This window comes from Coregonus clupeaformis, chromosome 19, assembly GCF_020615455.1.
Source record: "Coregonus clupeaformis isolate EN_2021a chromosome 19, ASM2061545v1, whole genome shotgun sequence".
Classification (NCBI taxonomy): domain Eukaryota; kingdom Metazoa; phylum Chordata; class Actinopteri; order Salmoniformes; family Salmonidae; genus Coregonus; species Coregonus clupeaformis.
In genome coordinates this window covers 51,553,761-51,571,027 of record NC_059210.1, presented here as the reverse complement: position 1 = coordinate 51,571,027, position 17,267 = coordinate 51,553,761, and the positions used below count along the sequence as shown (strand labels likewise).

At 44.8% G+C, this 17,267-nt stretch overlaps 1 protein-coding gene across 1 annotated transcript in view; it reads left to right on the top strand.

The window, feature by feature from the left end:
• ces2b (carboxylesterase 2b) overlaps window positions 1-17,267 on the top strand; it is a 71,451-nt gene that overhangs the window by 36,057 nt on the left and 18,127 nt on the right. The window contains exons 29-37 of the mRNA XM_045205104.1: window positions 3,443-3,576; window positions 4,645-4,798; window positions 5,069-5,173; window positions 5,340-5,441; window positions 7,191-7,334; window positions 9,023-9,100; window positions 9,196-9,343; window positions 9,523-9,669; window positions 9,795-9,864. Coding sequence (XP_045061039.1) covers window positions 3,443-3,576; window positions 4,645-4,798; window positions 5,069-5,173; window positions 5,340-5,441; window positions 7,191-7,334; window positions 9,023-9,100; window positions 9,196-9,343; window positions 9,523-9,669; window positions 9,795-9,864 — 1,082 coding nt within the window. The remainder of the gene's footprint in view (window positions 1-3,442; window positions 3,577-4,644; window positions 4,799-5,068; window positions 5,174-5,339; window positions 5,442-7,190; window positions 7,335-9,022; window positions 9,101-9,195; window positions 9,344-9,522; window positions 9,670-9,794; window positions 9,865-17,267) is intronic.

Sequence of the window (17,267 nt, the reverse complement as noted above, 5' to 3'; positions counted from 1 at the left end):
CTCCTCTGTGTCATATCGTCGGGACAGGGCGTCTGCCTTAGCGTTCGGTGACCCTGGTCTATAGGTGAGCTTAAATACAAATCGGGTAAGAAACATGGCCCACCTAGCCTGGCGAGGGTTCAGTCTCCTCGCTGCCCGGATGCACTCCAGGTTACGATGGTCAGTCAGAATGAGAAAAGGGTGTTTAGCCCCCTCAAGCCAATGCCTCCACACCTTCAGGGCTTGAACCACCGCTAGCAGCTCCCTGTCCCCCACGTCATAATTGCGCTCCGCCGGACTGAGCTTCTTAGAATAGAAAGCACAGGGGCGGAGTTTGGGTGGCGTACCCGAGCGCTGAGACAATATAGCACCGATCCCCGCCTCGGACGCATATACCTCAACTTGGAACGCCAAAGAGGGATCCGGATGTGCCAGCACCGGAGCCGAGGTGAACAGGTCCTTCAGATGTCTAAACGCACTGTCCGCCTCAGCCGACCACTGCAGACGCACCGGGCCCCCCTTTAGCAGGGAGGTGATGGGAGCTGCTACCTGTCCAAAGCCCCGGATAAACCTCCGGTAGTAATTGGCAAAACCCAAGAACCGCTGCACCTCCTTCACCGTGGTGGGAGTCTGCCAATTACGTACGGCTAAAACACGGTCAATCTCCATCTCCACCCCTGACGCGGACAACCGATGTCCCAGGAAGGAGATGGACTCCTGGAAGAACAGACGTTTCTCCGCCTTCGCATACAGGTCATGCTCCAACAGTCTACCAAGCACCTGACGCACCAGGGACACATGCTTGGCTCGTGTAGCGGAGTATATTAGAATGTCATCAATATACACCACTACACCCTGTCCATGCAAATCCCGGAAAATCTCGTCCACAAATGATTGGAAGACTGAAGGAGCATTCATTAAACCGTATGGCATGACGAGGTACTCATAGTGACCCGAGGTGGTACTGAATGCTGTCTTCCACTCATCTCCCTCCCTAATGCGCACCAGGTTGTACGCGCTCCTGAGATCCAATTTTGTGAAGAATCGCGCCCCGTGTAATGACTCCGTCATACTAGCAATCAGAGGGAGAGGATAGCTGTATTTGATTGTAATCTGATTGAGACCACGGTAATCAATACACGGGCGTAAACCCCCATCCTTCTTCTTCACAAAAAAGAAACTCGAGGACGCAGGGGAAGTTGACGATCGTATGTATCCCTGTCTCAGAGATTCGGTGACGTATGTCTCCATAGCCGCCGTCTCCTCCTGAGACAGAGGATACACATGACTACGAGGAAGCGCAGCGCCTACCTGGAGGTCTATCGCACAATCCCCCTGTCGATGAGGTGGTAATTGAGTCGCCTTCTTTTTACAGAAGGCGAGTGCCAAATCGGCATACTCAGGAGGAATGTGCATGGTGGGAACTTGGTTCGGGCTTTCCACCGTCGTTGCCCCTACGGAAACACCTACACACCGCCCGACACACTGATCAGACCATCCCTTGAGAGCCCTCTGTTGCCATGAAATGTTGGGGTCATGAGATGTTAACCAGGGAAGCCCCAACACCACGGAAAACGCAGGAGAATCAATCAAATATAACCGTATAATCTCCTCATGGCCCTCCTGCGTCTTCAGTGGCGCTGTGACCTCCCTAATCAATCCCGACCCCAAAGGGCAGCTATCTAGGGCATGGATGGGGAAGGGCACATCAACTGGTACAATAGGAATCCCTAATTTATACGTGAACCGGCGATCGATAAAATTCCCAGCTGCGCCTGAATCTACTAGCGCCTTATGCTGGGAGTGAGGAGAAACCTCTGGAAACACAACTTTAATACACATATGCGCAACAGAGAGCTCTGGGTGAGTTGGGTGCTTACTCACCTGGAATGACTCATCAGTGCGCTGCCTACTGCCTCGATTCCTAGGAGACCCTCCCCAGCACCGACCCGCAGTGTTTCCTCTGCGGCCACAGTTGGTGCAGGGGACGACCTCTCTCCTGGTCTCTCTCCTGGTCTCCCTAGCACCAGCACCCCCGAGCTCCATAGGGTTCGGCTTGGAAGTGCTGGGGGATGGAATGGACGGCCCGACTCCGGACGTCCGCGGGTAGCCAATAGGGTATCTAGGCGAATCGACATGTCCACCAGCTGATCGAAGCTTAGGTTGGTGTCCCTGCAGGCCAATTCCTGACGCACGTCCTCCCTCAGGCAACACCTGTAGTGGTCGATGAGGGCCCTCTCATTCCATCCCGCGTTGGCAGTCAGAGTCCGGAAGTCCAGTGCGACCTCCTGCGCGCTCCTCTTCCCCTGTCTGAGGTGGAACAGACGCTCACCCGCCGCCTTCCCCTCTGGGGGATGATCGAATACCGCCCTGAAGCGGCGGGTGAACTCCGCATAGTTGACTGTAGCGGCGTCTATTCCCCCCCACTCGGCGTTGGCCCACTCCAGCGCCTTGACGGACAGACAGGAGATGATGGTGGACACGCTCTCGTATCCCGAGGGCACCGGGTGAATGGTTGCCAGGTAGAGTTCCACTTGGAGCAGGAAACCCTGACACCCGGCCGCTGTGCCATCATAAGCCCTCGGGAGCGAGAGCCGAATCCCACTGGTCCCCGGAGGTGAAGCGATGGGTATAGCTGATGGTGGTGGTATCGTCGGAGGAGGTGTGGGCAAACCTCCTCTTTCCCATCGCTCCATGGTATTCACCACCCGTTCCATGGCGGTGCCGAGAGCCTGGATCATGGCCGCTTGTTGTGCTACGCGCTCCTCCATTGATCCAGCTGGCACCGCCGCTCCTGCTGACTCCATGTCTATGTGTGTGATTCTGTCACGCGACGTGTATGCGGTCAGCGAAGTCAAACGCAGGACACAGAGCGGCTGGCAACAGAAATATAGTGCAAAAACAACAAACCTCCAAACAGGGAGGAAAACACAATAACCCGTACACCAAAGCAACTGCCGGAATGACAAAGAACAATCACAAACAATAACCAATGAGAGACAGGGGGTAATATAGGGAATACAATACAACATAATGGGAAACAGGTGTAAACAATAAAGACCAAACAAGACAAACACCGAAACATCGATCGGCAGTAGCTAGTACTCCGGGGACGACGAACGCCGAAGCCTGCCCGAGCAAGGAGGAGGAGCAGCCTCGGCTGAATCCGTGACACATGTTTAGTGGAATACTTGTCAATGTGCAGTGAAGCTGTGCAGGGAAGATGTTTTCATCATTAGTCAAAGCTAATGATAACTGCTAAAAACGTCCAGGTCATCAAAGGCTACAAGTCCACACAGAAGCATAGTTCCTGAAGGGCAATTTGAGTTCAGCATAAAATAAGTTTAAAAATACAAAAAACATGAAACCATATAATACAACATACGTACGATGAGAAGTGCAAAGTGAATCTAAATGCAGCTGGTATTTACTTTTTTCAGCATGTATTGCTTGTGTTTCTCAGGTCATGGTTTGGATCCATGGTGGAGGATTCGCCATTGGCTCTGCATCAACATATGATGGTTCTGCTTTGGCTGCATACCAGGATGTGGTTGTAGTGCTGATCCAATACCGTTTGGGACTGCTGGGGTTCTTCAGGTAAGACTGGAACCATTACAGAACCACACACAATTTGAGATTTTATATAGCCTGGTTATTGTTTTTATTGCGTTACGATTTCCTTATTGTTTAATTTTTTTGTCTTACTTTTTAACTCTGCCCTGTTGGGAATGTGCTCATAAGTAAGCATTTCACGTTGAAGTCTACACCTGTTGTATTCATGGTATGTGACCAATAAAATTGGGTTTGATTTGATTTGGAAGTACAGTATTTCACGACTAGATGTTATAGATGGTTCCTCACCCTGAAAGTAGTCTATGGGCCGGGAGAAACTGTAATCCATGGTTCCCTTTTCTTTAAACAGCCACAACAAACGTCAGCTAACTTTAGCCTCCGCTAGCTAGAAATCAATGGAAGTGATCAGGACAACCGTGCAATTTTCTAAATGTCATGGTCAAATCAACTTGATTATTTGGTTTGACATTCCGTAAAGGTGATTTGGCCTTTTTTTAACATTGCACGGTTGCCCCTATAAAAGTGTTGGATTCGTAACCTCACTCCTCAGCCTGAAATGTCTCTACTTGCGTTGCTGAACTGCTATTTTTGCCATGGCGCAACTGGCTAAGAACATACTGTAGTGTGATTTTGCGAGGCAGAGGATCCGAGTTCAAGTACCAGTAAGGACTTGTGAGGAAGGAAGCTATACTGTTAAAGGCCCAGTGCAGTCCAAATGTAGGGTTTTCTTGTGTTTTGTATCATATTGAACAACAGCTGATGAAACTAACACTGTCAAAGTGTGATCAGTGTTATTTTCTGATAGTTACTGGTTGAAAATACAATCTACGCAGGACCTTCTACTCATCAGGCTTTGCATGGGTGGAGTTTTGGCTTGCCTGGTGACATGAAGTTTTAATAGACCAATAACAAAGAGAGTTCCAAAGCTCTCTGCCAATACAGCTAGTTTTCAGTTTTCCCCTCCCCACTCAGATCACTCCCAGACAGTCCTAGGAAAAATTTTTTTGGTGTTGTAGTGGTTGCTGCAAGATAGTGTATTTGGAGTCTGCTGTTTTGGGCTCATTTTACTGGTTTCACATCTCTTCCATACAGCACAGGTGACAAGTATGCCCCAGGGAACATGGGACTAATTGACCAGGTGGAAGCTTTGCGGTGGGTCAAGGAGCACATACACAACTTTGGGGGCGACTCCAAGTCGGTCACCATATTTGGAGAGTCTGCTGGTGGAGTGAGTGTATCATTACTGGTGAGGACACACACACACACACACACACACACACACGCACAACATATATTGAGCAATTTATGTAAATTGTAAAATATAATGCACTAAACATTTTGTCTAATGTATTTATTGTATCACTTATATTACCAAATAATTTCGTATGAAAATATGTTTCCACAAATACAGTATAATGTATGTATACTATTGTGTGTGTAATATAGTTGTATGTATTGAGAGACATCACTATCTTGAATAGCTTCTTGATTCTTGTTGTGTTTCTTTCATCGCTAGCTTCTCTCTCCGTTGTCTACTGGTTTGTTCCATGGTGCGATAGCCGAGAGTGGTACCGCAGCGATGGACGTGCTCTTCAATCCCAATCCCCTGCTTGTGGCACAGGTACTTTCAAACTTTCTCTCCACCAAACTCAGTACTCTGAGAGAAATAAATAGCATTGCACATATTTAAACAAATGTACTGCCCAATCAATAGTTGTCATCCATCAATCAATGTCCTGATAGTCATTACAACCATGACGATTTATTCTATTGGTCTTGTCTCATAGACGGTGGCAAACATGTCTGGCTGTGAAAGCACCAACACAGAGAAGATAGCATACTGTGTGAGGAAGTTGACCGCTGATCACATTATGAACATTCAAAAACAGGTGAGATATCCTGGACAGTAGCCTATCTTGCCAGCGTTCTAGGTATATCTTTGGAAAGGACATCAATCTTAACATTTGGTTATACTTAGCATCATGCAACATGTATGAATGAGTATAACCATTCCATATAACATGAGAGAGAATGTTTTTTTTTACTTCAAGAGATTTTGCAACTCGCAGTAACAAGCTGAATTGCGAGTACAATTTACAGTGTGAAAATACACTGAGTGTACATTACATTTTAGTCATTTAGCAGACAACTTACAGGAGCAATTAGGGTTAAGTGCCTTGCTCAAGGACACATCGACAGATTTGTCCACCTAGTCGGCTCAGGGATTAGAACCAGCAACCTTTCGGTTACTGGCACAACGCTCTTAACCACTAAGCTACCTGCCGCCCTAAGAACATTAAGAACAGCCTCAATTCATCAGTGCATGGACTCTACAAGCGTTCCACAGGGATGCTGGCCTATGTTGACTCCCACAGTCAAGTTGGCTGGATGTACTTTGGATGGTGGACCATTCTTGATACACACGGGAAACTGTTGAGCGTGAAAAACCCTGCAGCGTTACAGTTCTTGACACAAACCGGTGCGCCTGGCACCTACCCTGTCCAAAGGCACTTCAATCTTTTGTCTTGCCCATTCAGCCTCTGAATGTCACACATACACAATACATGTCTCAATTGTCTCAAGGCTTAAAAATCCTTCTTTAACCTGTCTCCTCCCCTTCATCTACACAGATTGAAGTGGATTTAAGTGACATCAATAAGCGATCCTAGCTTTCACCTGGATTCACCTGGACATCTATGTAATGGAAAGAGCAGGTGTTCTTAATGTTTTGTATACTAAGTTTATATTATACTAAAACACAATTAACTAAGTATCAGCTGTTGAGCAGTTGGCTTGAAAGAAGCTGTTGGGCAGGGCTTGAGCAGAACTGTTGGGCAGGGCTTGAGCAGAGGGGGCATTGATATTACAGCCAGGGTAAAAACCGTCAGTCTGACAGACAGGTCAGGAGCTCTTTATCAGGGCACCTTGCCGCCCAGGACATTCACACTTTGCAATAGCCACTCCTCTGAAGGTATCTAGTCCTCCGTGGACGAAAGCATAGCACCCATCTGGGTGATGCCTTGGCAGCTGAAGTGCCAAAGCACACCATACATCACCCAGGGTCCGGAAAAGTCCCCACTACGAGCCTCATCAGCCTCACATCTCAACACACAGTCCCTATCCTTACAGGAACCGGCAGGTGAAACAAAAACTGTTAGGTGAAACAAAAAAGCCAGTGCTTTATCCAGATGAAATCAGAATTAAAATACATTAGCTAGCTAGCTACACCTGCAACAGTAAGTCAGCATGCATGTTGTGTGTGTGGTCAAAACAGAGATATGAAAAATAAAAAGTTAAATAAAAAATGCAATGAAAACCAAACATAATTAAAATATACGTACAAAACAACCAGCATATTAACATATTCTGCTGTGTTGCCTAGTGAGGTAGATGAACGAAAACACTGAGCCTAGAAATGTCCATAGTGTGACAGGAAATAGGTTTGATGTGGATAGAGATTGCATCATAGACTATAACTGTTTTATGAGCATTAGAAGGTAATATCAGAGATTATGATAACCAACCCCCTTTCATCTGTGGTAATATTTTGTGACCACATTTTCTAGAGGGTCTCTGCTTGTTTGTCATGTCTTGTTGACATGTTTTTCTCACTTTTTATCAATCTTGTCTTTTTAAAGAATCAAATGCTATACTTTGGTGTGACTGTTGACGGGCAGTTCTTGTCCAAATCAGCAATGGAGATTTCCCAAAACCATGAGATGCACAAGGTGCCGTTTATGACTGGTGTCAATGACAACGAAGTTGGCTGGCTTTTAGCAAAGGTGAGTCGATTTTGAAAGACGATTTGAATTTGTTTCAACAATCAATGCTAGATGTTAAGCTGATAAAGATGGTCTCTCCATCATTTTTTCGTCAAACTTTTTTGAGCCTAAGAGGTGTTGGAAAATGTGATTATTGAGTGACACAGGAGAAAGATCATTAGTTAACAAATAGCCTAAAATTAATAGCATTAATAATGTCAAAGTGAAAGCATTCAATGAATCCTAATGGTGAGGAGTGGATATAATCCTGTGACATCCTCAGCTTTAGTGCTCTGCTACAAACACTGAACAACAATATAAACGCAAAACGATAAGGTGTTGGTCCCATGTTTCATTAGCTGAAATAAAATATCCCAGACATTTTCTATTTGCACAAAAAGCTTACTTCTCTCAAATTGTGTGCACAAATTTGATTACATCCCCGTTAGTGCGCATTTCTCCTTTGCCAAGATAATCCATCCACCTGACAGGTGTGTAATATATCAAGAAGCTGATTAAACAGCATGATTATTACACAGGTGCACCTTGCGCTGGGCTCAATAAAAAGCCACTCTAAAATGTGCAGTTTTGTCACACAACACAATGCCACAGATGTCTCATGTTTTGAGGGAGCATGCAATTGGCATGCTGACTGCAGGAATATCTACCAGAGCTGTTACCAGAGAATTTAATGTTAATTTCTACGTCCAATCGGCCTCACAACCGCAGACCACATGTAACCACGCCAGCCTAGGACCTCGATATCCGGCTTCTTCACCTGCGGGATCGTCTGAGACCAGCCACCCGGACAGCTGATGAAACTGTGGGTTTGCACAACCGAAGAATTCCCGCCAAACTGTCAGAAATCATCTCAGGGAAGCTCATCGGCGTTCTCGTCGTCCTCACCAGGTTCTTGACCTGAATGCAGTTCGGCGTCATATCCGACTTCAGTGGGAAAATGCTCACCTTCGATGGCCACTGGCACTATGGAGAAGTGTGCTCTTCACGGATGAATCCCAGTTTCAACTGTACAGGGCAGATGGTATGGCGTCGTGTGGGTGAGCAGTTTGCTGATGTCAACATTGTGAACAGAGTGTCCCATGGTGGCGGTGGGGTTATGGTATGAGCAGGCATAAACTACGGACAACGAACACAATTGGTATCTGTGACCAACAGATGCATATCTGTATTCTCAGTCATGTGAAATCCATAGATTAGGGCCTAATGAATTTATTTAAATTGACAGATTTCCTCATATGAACTGTAACTCAGTCAAATCTTTGAAATTATTCCATGTTGCGTTTATATTTTTGTTCAGTGCATTTTGACTCCGGTTTAGACACATCGCTTGCGCAACCCACATTTTCCCTCAAATTTTCCATTTACACCATTGCATGATTTATGCATCAAGCGTATGTACTGGCCATTGAATCGGATAATTTTCAGTGGCGCAACTGGTATGTACGTTATCAAGCAGGTGGTCACATGTGTTCGCGAGGCAGAGGACCCTAGTTCAAGGCAAGTTGAGGGAGGAAGCAAAGCTGCTAAGCTAGAACAGTGAAGTTAGGATTCCACCCATGATTAAAATTCCCCTTTAACATACTATTGCCAAAATGAGTGAATTTAATATAATGTAAGGCTTTATACTCCTCTTTAAATAGTGAAAAGACTGGATTTTAGACAAGTAATAATGTGTTTTCTTCCCATAGTTATTTGCTCCTCCAGGTTGGGAGAATGGAGTGGACCGGGTGAAGGTCATGCCCATTATGGCCATGTTCTACCCTGATGTGAGACAAAAGCACACCATCACTCAGATGATATTGTCTAACTACTGATTACAATACATGCTGTGGCTACACTGAATGGTTGTTGTCTCCTTCAGCCCAAGGATCAGTGGATAACTGAGCTGATAGCAGATGAATACCTGGGAACCTCTGGAAATCGGGTGAAAAACCGTGATGGGTTCACTGAGCTGGTTGGTGACATTATGTTTACCATTCCTGCCCTTCAAACGGCAAACTTCCACAGAGGTAAGAGCACTATTTTAGGGCCAATAGAGTTCAGCATTAGGACTGGTATATCAGACACTAGACCTACTTCAGAGGTTTTCTCACAAAGCAATCACATTCTGAGGTCTTTGTACAGAATTCAAGTTTATTTCCAGAGAGGCCAATTCACCTTAATGTTACTGTCTTATCCCACACAACAGATGCAGGTGTGCCTGTGTACCTGTATGAGTTCCAGCAAACTCCCAGCATGCTTAAGAAGATGAGGCCGAGTTTTGTTGGGTCTGACCACGGAGATGAGCTTATGTTTGTTTTTGGATACTGCTTCACATCACATGTTATAATGGATGGTAAAGGAATAAACCTCAACCTTGAATCTATCGTACTACATGTCATCAATCCAGTTCCCCAACTTCTCCATAAATACTGTATATCATACAAGCACTCACCACCAACTACTCACTCTTTTTCTCAGGTTGTACAGAGGAAGATGAACAACTAAGCAGAATCATGATGAGTTACTGGGGTAACTTTGCTCGTACAGGGTAAGGAACTGTTCTTCATCAGTTTCCAGAACATACAGTGGCGGTATAAGTAGAAATGTAAGGAAAACAATTGGGTCTCCACACATTGTTATTGGATTTTCAACATTGCAGAACCAATTTAGTTTTTTGAAACTTCAGTTTATAATTTAAATGTAGAAAAGAAGGACTCAATTATTAGCATCCAATAATACTTGGTTATGCAGCCTTTGGCCAAGATTACTGCTGACAAACACAGTGGCGTCAGTTCAGCTAAACCTGGGTATGGCAAAGTAGGGTGTGGGGGAAGTTGTAGATCACTGACTGCATTTCTACACAATTTAAAAACTGTAAAATGCTATTTGGAGAAAAGCAAAAGCAAACAATGACCGCAGTGTAACGTATACTCAGGGAGTGAGGAAACAGGTGCAGAAGGTGAGTTTAATAATAAGAAACATGACGATAATCAAAACAGGAGTAGCATACTGAACGTAAACAAAACCAATACTGCCTGAAGACTGAGGCTACTGAGGGCTAAATAAAGGGAGAGTAAACAGGGTGATGATGAAGTCCAGGTGTGTGTAAGATGGGGAGCAGATGTGCACAATGATGGTTGCCAGGTGTGCGTAATGTGGTTTGCCAGGACCGGTGGTTAGTAGACCGGCGACGTCGAGCGCCGGAGCGGGAGAGCGGGAGTAGGCGTGAAACCCAGCCATTCATTATCACCGCAATATTAGGTTTAAAGGTCTGTGGAACGGCATATTCAATATCAAGCATTTACTTGTGGAACAGCACATCAAATGCAACGTGAAATAATTGCATAATACATGCTGTCACAACAAGGCAAACTTTAAATGCCGGCATCCATAGGCGGCGCGTAAGTTTCAAGTTTGGGGAAGCTATTTTTTCACCCTAAAATTGCATCTTTCTAATAAAGGATTGCATGCATCTGTCATCGCATTTGCAGACTAATGTAAGATAGGCTACTATACCTAATGTGATGAGTAGATTGCATAGTCATAATTTAGGCTGATTAATATAACTCAATCACAGTAAGTAAAACAGACATTTCTGAATGCATGTAGTGTATGTATGTACAGTGGGGGAAAAAAGTATTTAGTCAGCCACCAATTGTGCAAGTTCTCCCACTTAAAAAGATGAGAGAGGCCTGTAATTTTCATCATAGGTACACGTCAACTATGACAGACAAATTGAGAAAAAAAAATCCAGAAAATCACATTGTAGGATTTTTAATGAATTTATTTGCAAATTATGGTGGAAAATAAGTATTTGGTCACCTACAAACAAGCAAGATTTCTGGCTCTCACAGACCTGTAACTTCTTCTTTAAGAGGATCCTCTGTCCTCCACTCGTTACCTGTATTAATGGCACCTGTTTGAACTTGTTATCAGTATAAAAGACACCTGTCCACAACCTCAAACAGTCACACTCCAAACTCCACTATGGCCAAGACCAAAGAGCTGTCAAAGGACACCAGAAACAAAATTGTAGACCTGCACGAGGCTGGGAAGACTGAATCTGCCGCTTGGTTTGAAGAAATCAACTGTGGGAGCAATTATTAGGAAATGGAAGACATACAAGACCACTGATAATCTCCCTCGATCTGGGGCTCCACGCAAGATCTCACCCCGTGGGGTCAAAATGATCACAAGAACGGTGAGCAAAAATCCCAGAACCACACGGGGGGACCTAGTGAATGACCTGCAGAGAGCTGGGACCAAAGTAACAAAGCCTACCATCAGTAACACACTACGCCGCCAGGGACTCAAATCCTGCAGTGCCAGACGTGTCCCCCTGCTTAAGCCAGTACATGTCCAGGCCCGTCTGAAGTTTGCTAGAGTGCATTTGGATGATCCAGAAGATGATTGGGAGAATGTCATATGGTCAGATGAAACCAAAATAGAACTTTTTGGTAAAAACTCAACTCGTCATGTTTGGAGGACAAAGAATGCTGAGTTGCATCCAAAGAACACCATACCTACTGTGAAGCATGGGGGTGGAAACATCATGCTTTGGGGGCTGTTTTTCTGCAAAGGGACCAGGACGACTGATCCGTGTAAAGGAAAGAATGAATGGGGCCATGTATCGTGAGATTTTGAGTGAAAACCTCCTTCCATCAGCAAGGGCATTGAAGATGAAACGTGGCTGGGTCTTTCAGCATGACAATGATCCCAAACACACCGCCCGGGCAACGAAGAAGTGGCTTCGTAAGAAGCATTTCAAGGTCCTGGAGTGGCCTAGCCAGTCTCCAGATCTCAACCCCATAGAAAATCTTTGGAGGGAGTTGAAAGTCCGTGTTGCCCAGCGACAGCCCCAAAACATCACTGCTCTAGAGGAGAGCTGCATGGAGGAATGGGCCAAAATACCAGCAACAGTGTGTGAAAACCTTGTGAAGACTTACAGAAAACGTTTGACCTGTGTCATTGCCAACAAAGGGTATATAACAAAGTATTGAGAAACTTTTGTTATTGACCAAATACTTATTTTCCACCATAATTAGCAAATAAATTCATTAAAAATCCTACAATGTGATTTTCTGGATTTCTTTTGTCTCATTTTGTCTGTCATCGTTGACGTGTACCTATGATGAAAATTACAGGCCTCTCTCATCTTTTTAAGTGGGAGAACTTGCACAATTGGTGGCTGACTAAATACTTTTTTCCCCCACTGTATGTACTGACATGTATGTGTAACTGATAGATGCGCGCGCGCACACACACACACACACACTACATGTTAATGTTTTTAAATGTATATAAATTGCAATGTCTTTTGTGTGTAATGTCTTTTTTGTTATGTGTCGGACCCCAGTAAGACTATCTGTCGCCATTGGCGTCGGCTAATGGGGATCCTAATAAATCAAATAAAATGCCTGTGCGAGTAGTGGCATAGAGTAGGCCTAATCAGGGGTGTCATGCACCCCAAAAATCTGAGGGGGCACAAAGTATGTGAGGATGGCTGGGGGGGTGGTCCGGAGGGGGGCTTGGAGAATTTGACAAAAAATATATAATTTTTCAAGCTGTTGATTGTGGCATGTGGAATGTTGTCCCACTCCTCTTCAATGGCTGTGAGAACATGCTGGATATTGGCGGGAACTGGAAAACGCTGTCGTACACATCGATCCAGAGCATACCAAACATGCTCAATGGGTGACATGTCTGGTGAGTATGCAGGCCATGGAAGAACTGGGACATTTTCAGTTTCCAAGAATTCAGTACAGATCCTTGCGACATGGGGCTGTGCATTATCATGTTAAAACATAAGGTGATGGCACGACAATGGGCCTCAGGATCTCGTCACGGTATCTCTGTGCATTCAAACTGCCATCGATAAAATGCAATTGTGTTCATTGTCCATAGCTTATGCCTGCCCATACCAAATCCCCACCGCCACTATAGGGCACTCTGTTCACAACATTGACATCAGCAAACCGCTTGCCCACACGACACCATACTGTGGTCTGCGGTTGTGAGGCCGGTTGGATGTACTGCCAAATGATCTAAAACGACATTGGAGGCGGCTTATGGTAGAAATTAACATTAAATTCTCTGGCCACAGCTCTGGTGGACATTCCTGCAGTCAGCATTCCAATTGCACGCTCCCTCAAAACTTGAGACATCTGTGGCATTGTGTTATGTGGCAAAACTGCACATTTTAGAGTGGCCTTTTATTGTCCCCAGCACAAGGAGCACCTGTGTAATGATCACGCTGTTTAATCAGCTTATTGATATGCCACACCTGTCAGTTGGATGGATTATCTTGGCAAAGGAGAAATGCTCACTAACAGGAATGTAAACAAATTTTTGTACCAAATTTGAGAGAAATAAGCTTTTTGTGCGTATGGAACATTTCTGGGATTTTTACGTGTTGCATTTATATTTTTGTTCAGTATAAATATGCTTCTCTGCATCTCTGCTAAAATCTGGGTAAAAGATTGAAAGGAATGTGACCGTTATTTAGTACATTTAGTAATTGCTGCTTTTCTAAAGTCCACCAACCTTGCCAGCAGGCATGCCAACTAAGATTGTTAGACATGCTAGCTACTCTAACTTAATTGATAGCCTGAAATGGCTTCTTGGTAGTTAGTTATGAGGTTGGGAGATTGGGAACCTAACTTGGCTAGCTAAAGCCAACTTGTAGTATTACAAACAAAACACTTTTATTTTATTTTTACAGGACACGTTTAAGGGACATGTGGGCATGATGCCTCTGGGCCTAAAAATCTGATATGTTTGTTCTCCTTTCTTTGCACGAGAAATGTTTACTTTTATAAACACATTTCATGCAATTCTACTACACTTTATATGACTGGAGGCGTGAGAAACATCCCCTAGAGTCGAAGTCTGCATCCTCGTGGAAATTAAATTAGCATAATAATGAAAATCTCCATAAATTTGCATGGGCTCAATCCACTGCATCCGCCGATGTCAGCCTTCAGCATCTGCGATGGTGTTTTTTGTGTTCTACGGGAGTTGAGAATTTTGGTAACTAGAGACAGATTACAGTATTTTCTTTGTCTTCTCTTTTCAGTGACAGCCATTTGCTTTCTAAACTATGTTTTTATTACGATTTTATTTTAAATATTGCGATATCCCTAGGTATATTTAACTGCTTTTCCCTGACCGCTGCAATTCAACAATGAGCTATTTATTTGGTAGGCTATTTGCTGCACGCTGCCCAAATTGCACACTTAAAACAATCCACAGCTAATATTTTATTTTGAATGATTTTATTTATGTATAGGCACGAGTAATTATATAGCACATTTTGGCTAAATTAATTTAATTTACTTTCAATTGACTTTTGGACGCGCAGCCTATGCCGACATCAATGTGAAAGTAACGGTGCATAAAACAGCTGGCGGGAGGATTACAAGGCCGAGTTCAAATTCCTTAAGCAATCGGCGCACTGCCTAAACTGCTGACCGGCGAAGCAAACTGTCTGGCACTGTCTCTAATCTCTGCTTTCTTAAAGTGAGAGAAAGGCACACAGCTGGCAGCTTCTCTCCGAGTGATTCTCCGCATTGTCCTAAATTCAGCTAAACAATAGGTTAAAAAAACGTTGCATTTTAATCGGGATTAGAATGATTTTAGGCTACTTTTTTGTAGCCTACTTTGACATTTTTGGTCTTGATCTAGGGCAACAGCCATACCCTGCCATGGTGGACATTTATATATTTCTTAATTCCATTCTTTTACTTTTTTAGATTCCTGTGTATTGTTGTGTATTGTTAGATATTACTGCACTGTTGGAGCTAGGAATACAAGCATTTCGCTACCCCAGCAATACAATCTGCTAAATATGTTTACATCACCAATAACATTTGATTTGACCTTTCTAATGGAAGTTTGGCCTACTCTTCAGCTGCATACTGCACCAGGTGTTTCAGGGAGGTTTGTTAATGCCACCAGGTGGCACCAGGGAGGTTTGATAATGCTGTTGTGTTGCTTTGCTGCCTCTGGTACTGGGGGCCTTGAACGTGTGCAAGGCATCATGAAATCAGCAGATTATCAAGGTGTTTTGGAGTCCAATGTTCAACCCAGTGTCCACAAAACTGGGACTCGGTTAAAAGTTGTGGATCTTCCAGCAGGACAAGGACCCCAGACATTTAAAAAGGTACCCAGGAATGGTTCAAGAAGAAACGCTAGACTGTTCAAATCAAATCAAATCAAATGTTATTGGCCACATGCGCCGAATACAACAGGTGTAGACATTACAGTGAAATGCTTACTTACAGCCCTTAACCAACAATGCATTTATTTTTAATAAAAAAAGTAAAATAAAACAACAACAAAAAAGTGTTGAGAAAAAAAGAGCAGAAGTTAAATAAAATAACAGTAGGGAGGCTATATATACAGGGGGGTACCGGTGCAGAGTCAATATGCGGGGGCACCGGTTAGTTGAGGTAGTTGAGGTAATATGTACATTTAGGTAGAGTTAAAGTGACTATGCATAAATAATTAACAGAGTAGCAGCAGCGTAAAAAGATGGGGTGGGGGTGGGGGGGGCAGTGCAAATAATTCGGGTAGCCATGATTAGCTGTTCAGGAGTCTTATGGCTTGGGGGGTAGAAGCTGTTGAGAAGTCTTTTGGGCCTAGACTTGGCACTCCGACACCGCTTGCCGTGCGGTAGCAGAGAGAACAGTCTATGACTAGGGTGGCTGGAATCTTTGACAATTTTGAGGGCCTTCCTCTGACACCGCCTGGTATAGAGGTCCTGGATGGCAGGAAGCTTGGCCCCAGTGATGTACTGGGCCGTACGCACTACCCTCTGTAGTGCCTTGCAGTTGGAGGCCGAGCAGTTGCCATACCAGGCGGTGATGCAACCAGTTAGGATGCTCTCGATGGTGCAGCTGTATAATTTTTTGAGGATCTGTGGACCCATGCCAAATCTTTTCAGTCTCCTGAGGGGGAATAGGCTTTGTCGTGCCCTCTTCACGACTGTCTTGGTGTGTTTGGACCATGATAGTTCGTTGGTGATGTGGACACCAAGGAACTTGAAGCTCTCAACCTGTTCCACTACAGCCCCGTCGATGAAAATTGGGGTGTGCTCAGTCCTCTTTTTTTTCCTGTAGTCCACAATCATCTCCTTTGTCTTGGTCACGTTGAGGGAGAGGTTGTTATCCTGGCACCACACGGCCAGGTCTCTGACCTCCTCCCTATAGGCTGTCTCATCGTTGTCGGTGATCAGGCCTACCACTGTTGTGTCGTCGGCAAACTTAATGATGGTGTTGGAATCGTGCCTGGCCATGCAGTCATGGGTAAACAGGGAGTACAGGAGGGGACTGAGCACGCACCCCTGAGGGGCCCCCGTGTTGAGGATCAGTGTGGCAGATGTGTTGTTACCTACCCTTACCACCTGGGGGCGGCCCGTCAGGAAGTCCAGGATCCAGTTGCAGAGGGAGGTGTTTAGTCCCAGGATCCTTAGCTTAGTGATGAGCTTTGAGGGCACTATGGTGTTGAATGCTGAGCTGTAGTCAATGAATAGCATTCTCACGTAGGTGTTCCTGGTATTACAGATTCAGTCAGGGACATGTTGAAAATGTCAGTGAAGACACTTGCCAGTTGGTCAGCACATGCTCGGAGTACACGTCCTGGTAATCCGTCTGGCCCTGCGGCCTTGTGAATGTTGACCTGCTTAAAAGTCTTACTCACATTGGCTACGGAGAGCGTGATTACATAGTCATCCGGAACAGCTGGTGCTCTCATGCATGCTTCAGTGTTGCTTGCCTCGAAGCGAGCATAGAAGTGGTTTAGCTCGTCTGGAAGTCTTGTGTCACTGGGCAGCTCGCAGCTGTGCTTCCCTTTGTAGTCTGTAATAGTTTTCAAGCCCTGCCACATCCGACGAGTGTCAGAGCCGGTGTAGTACGATTAGTCCTGTAATGACTCTTTGCCTGTTTGATGGTT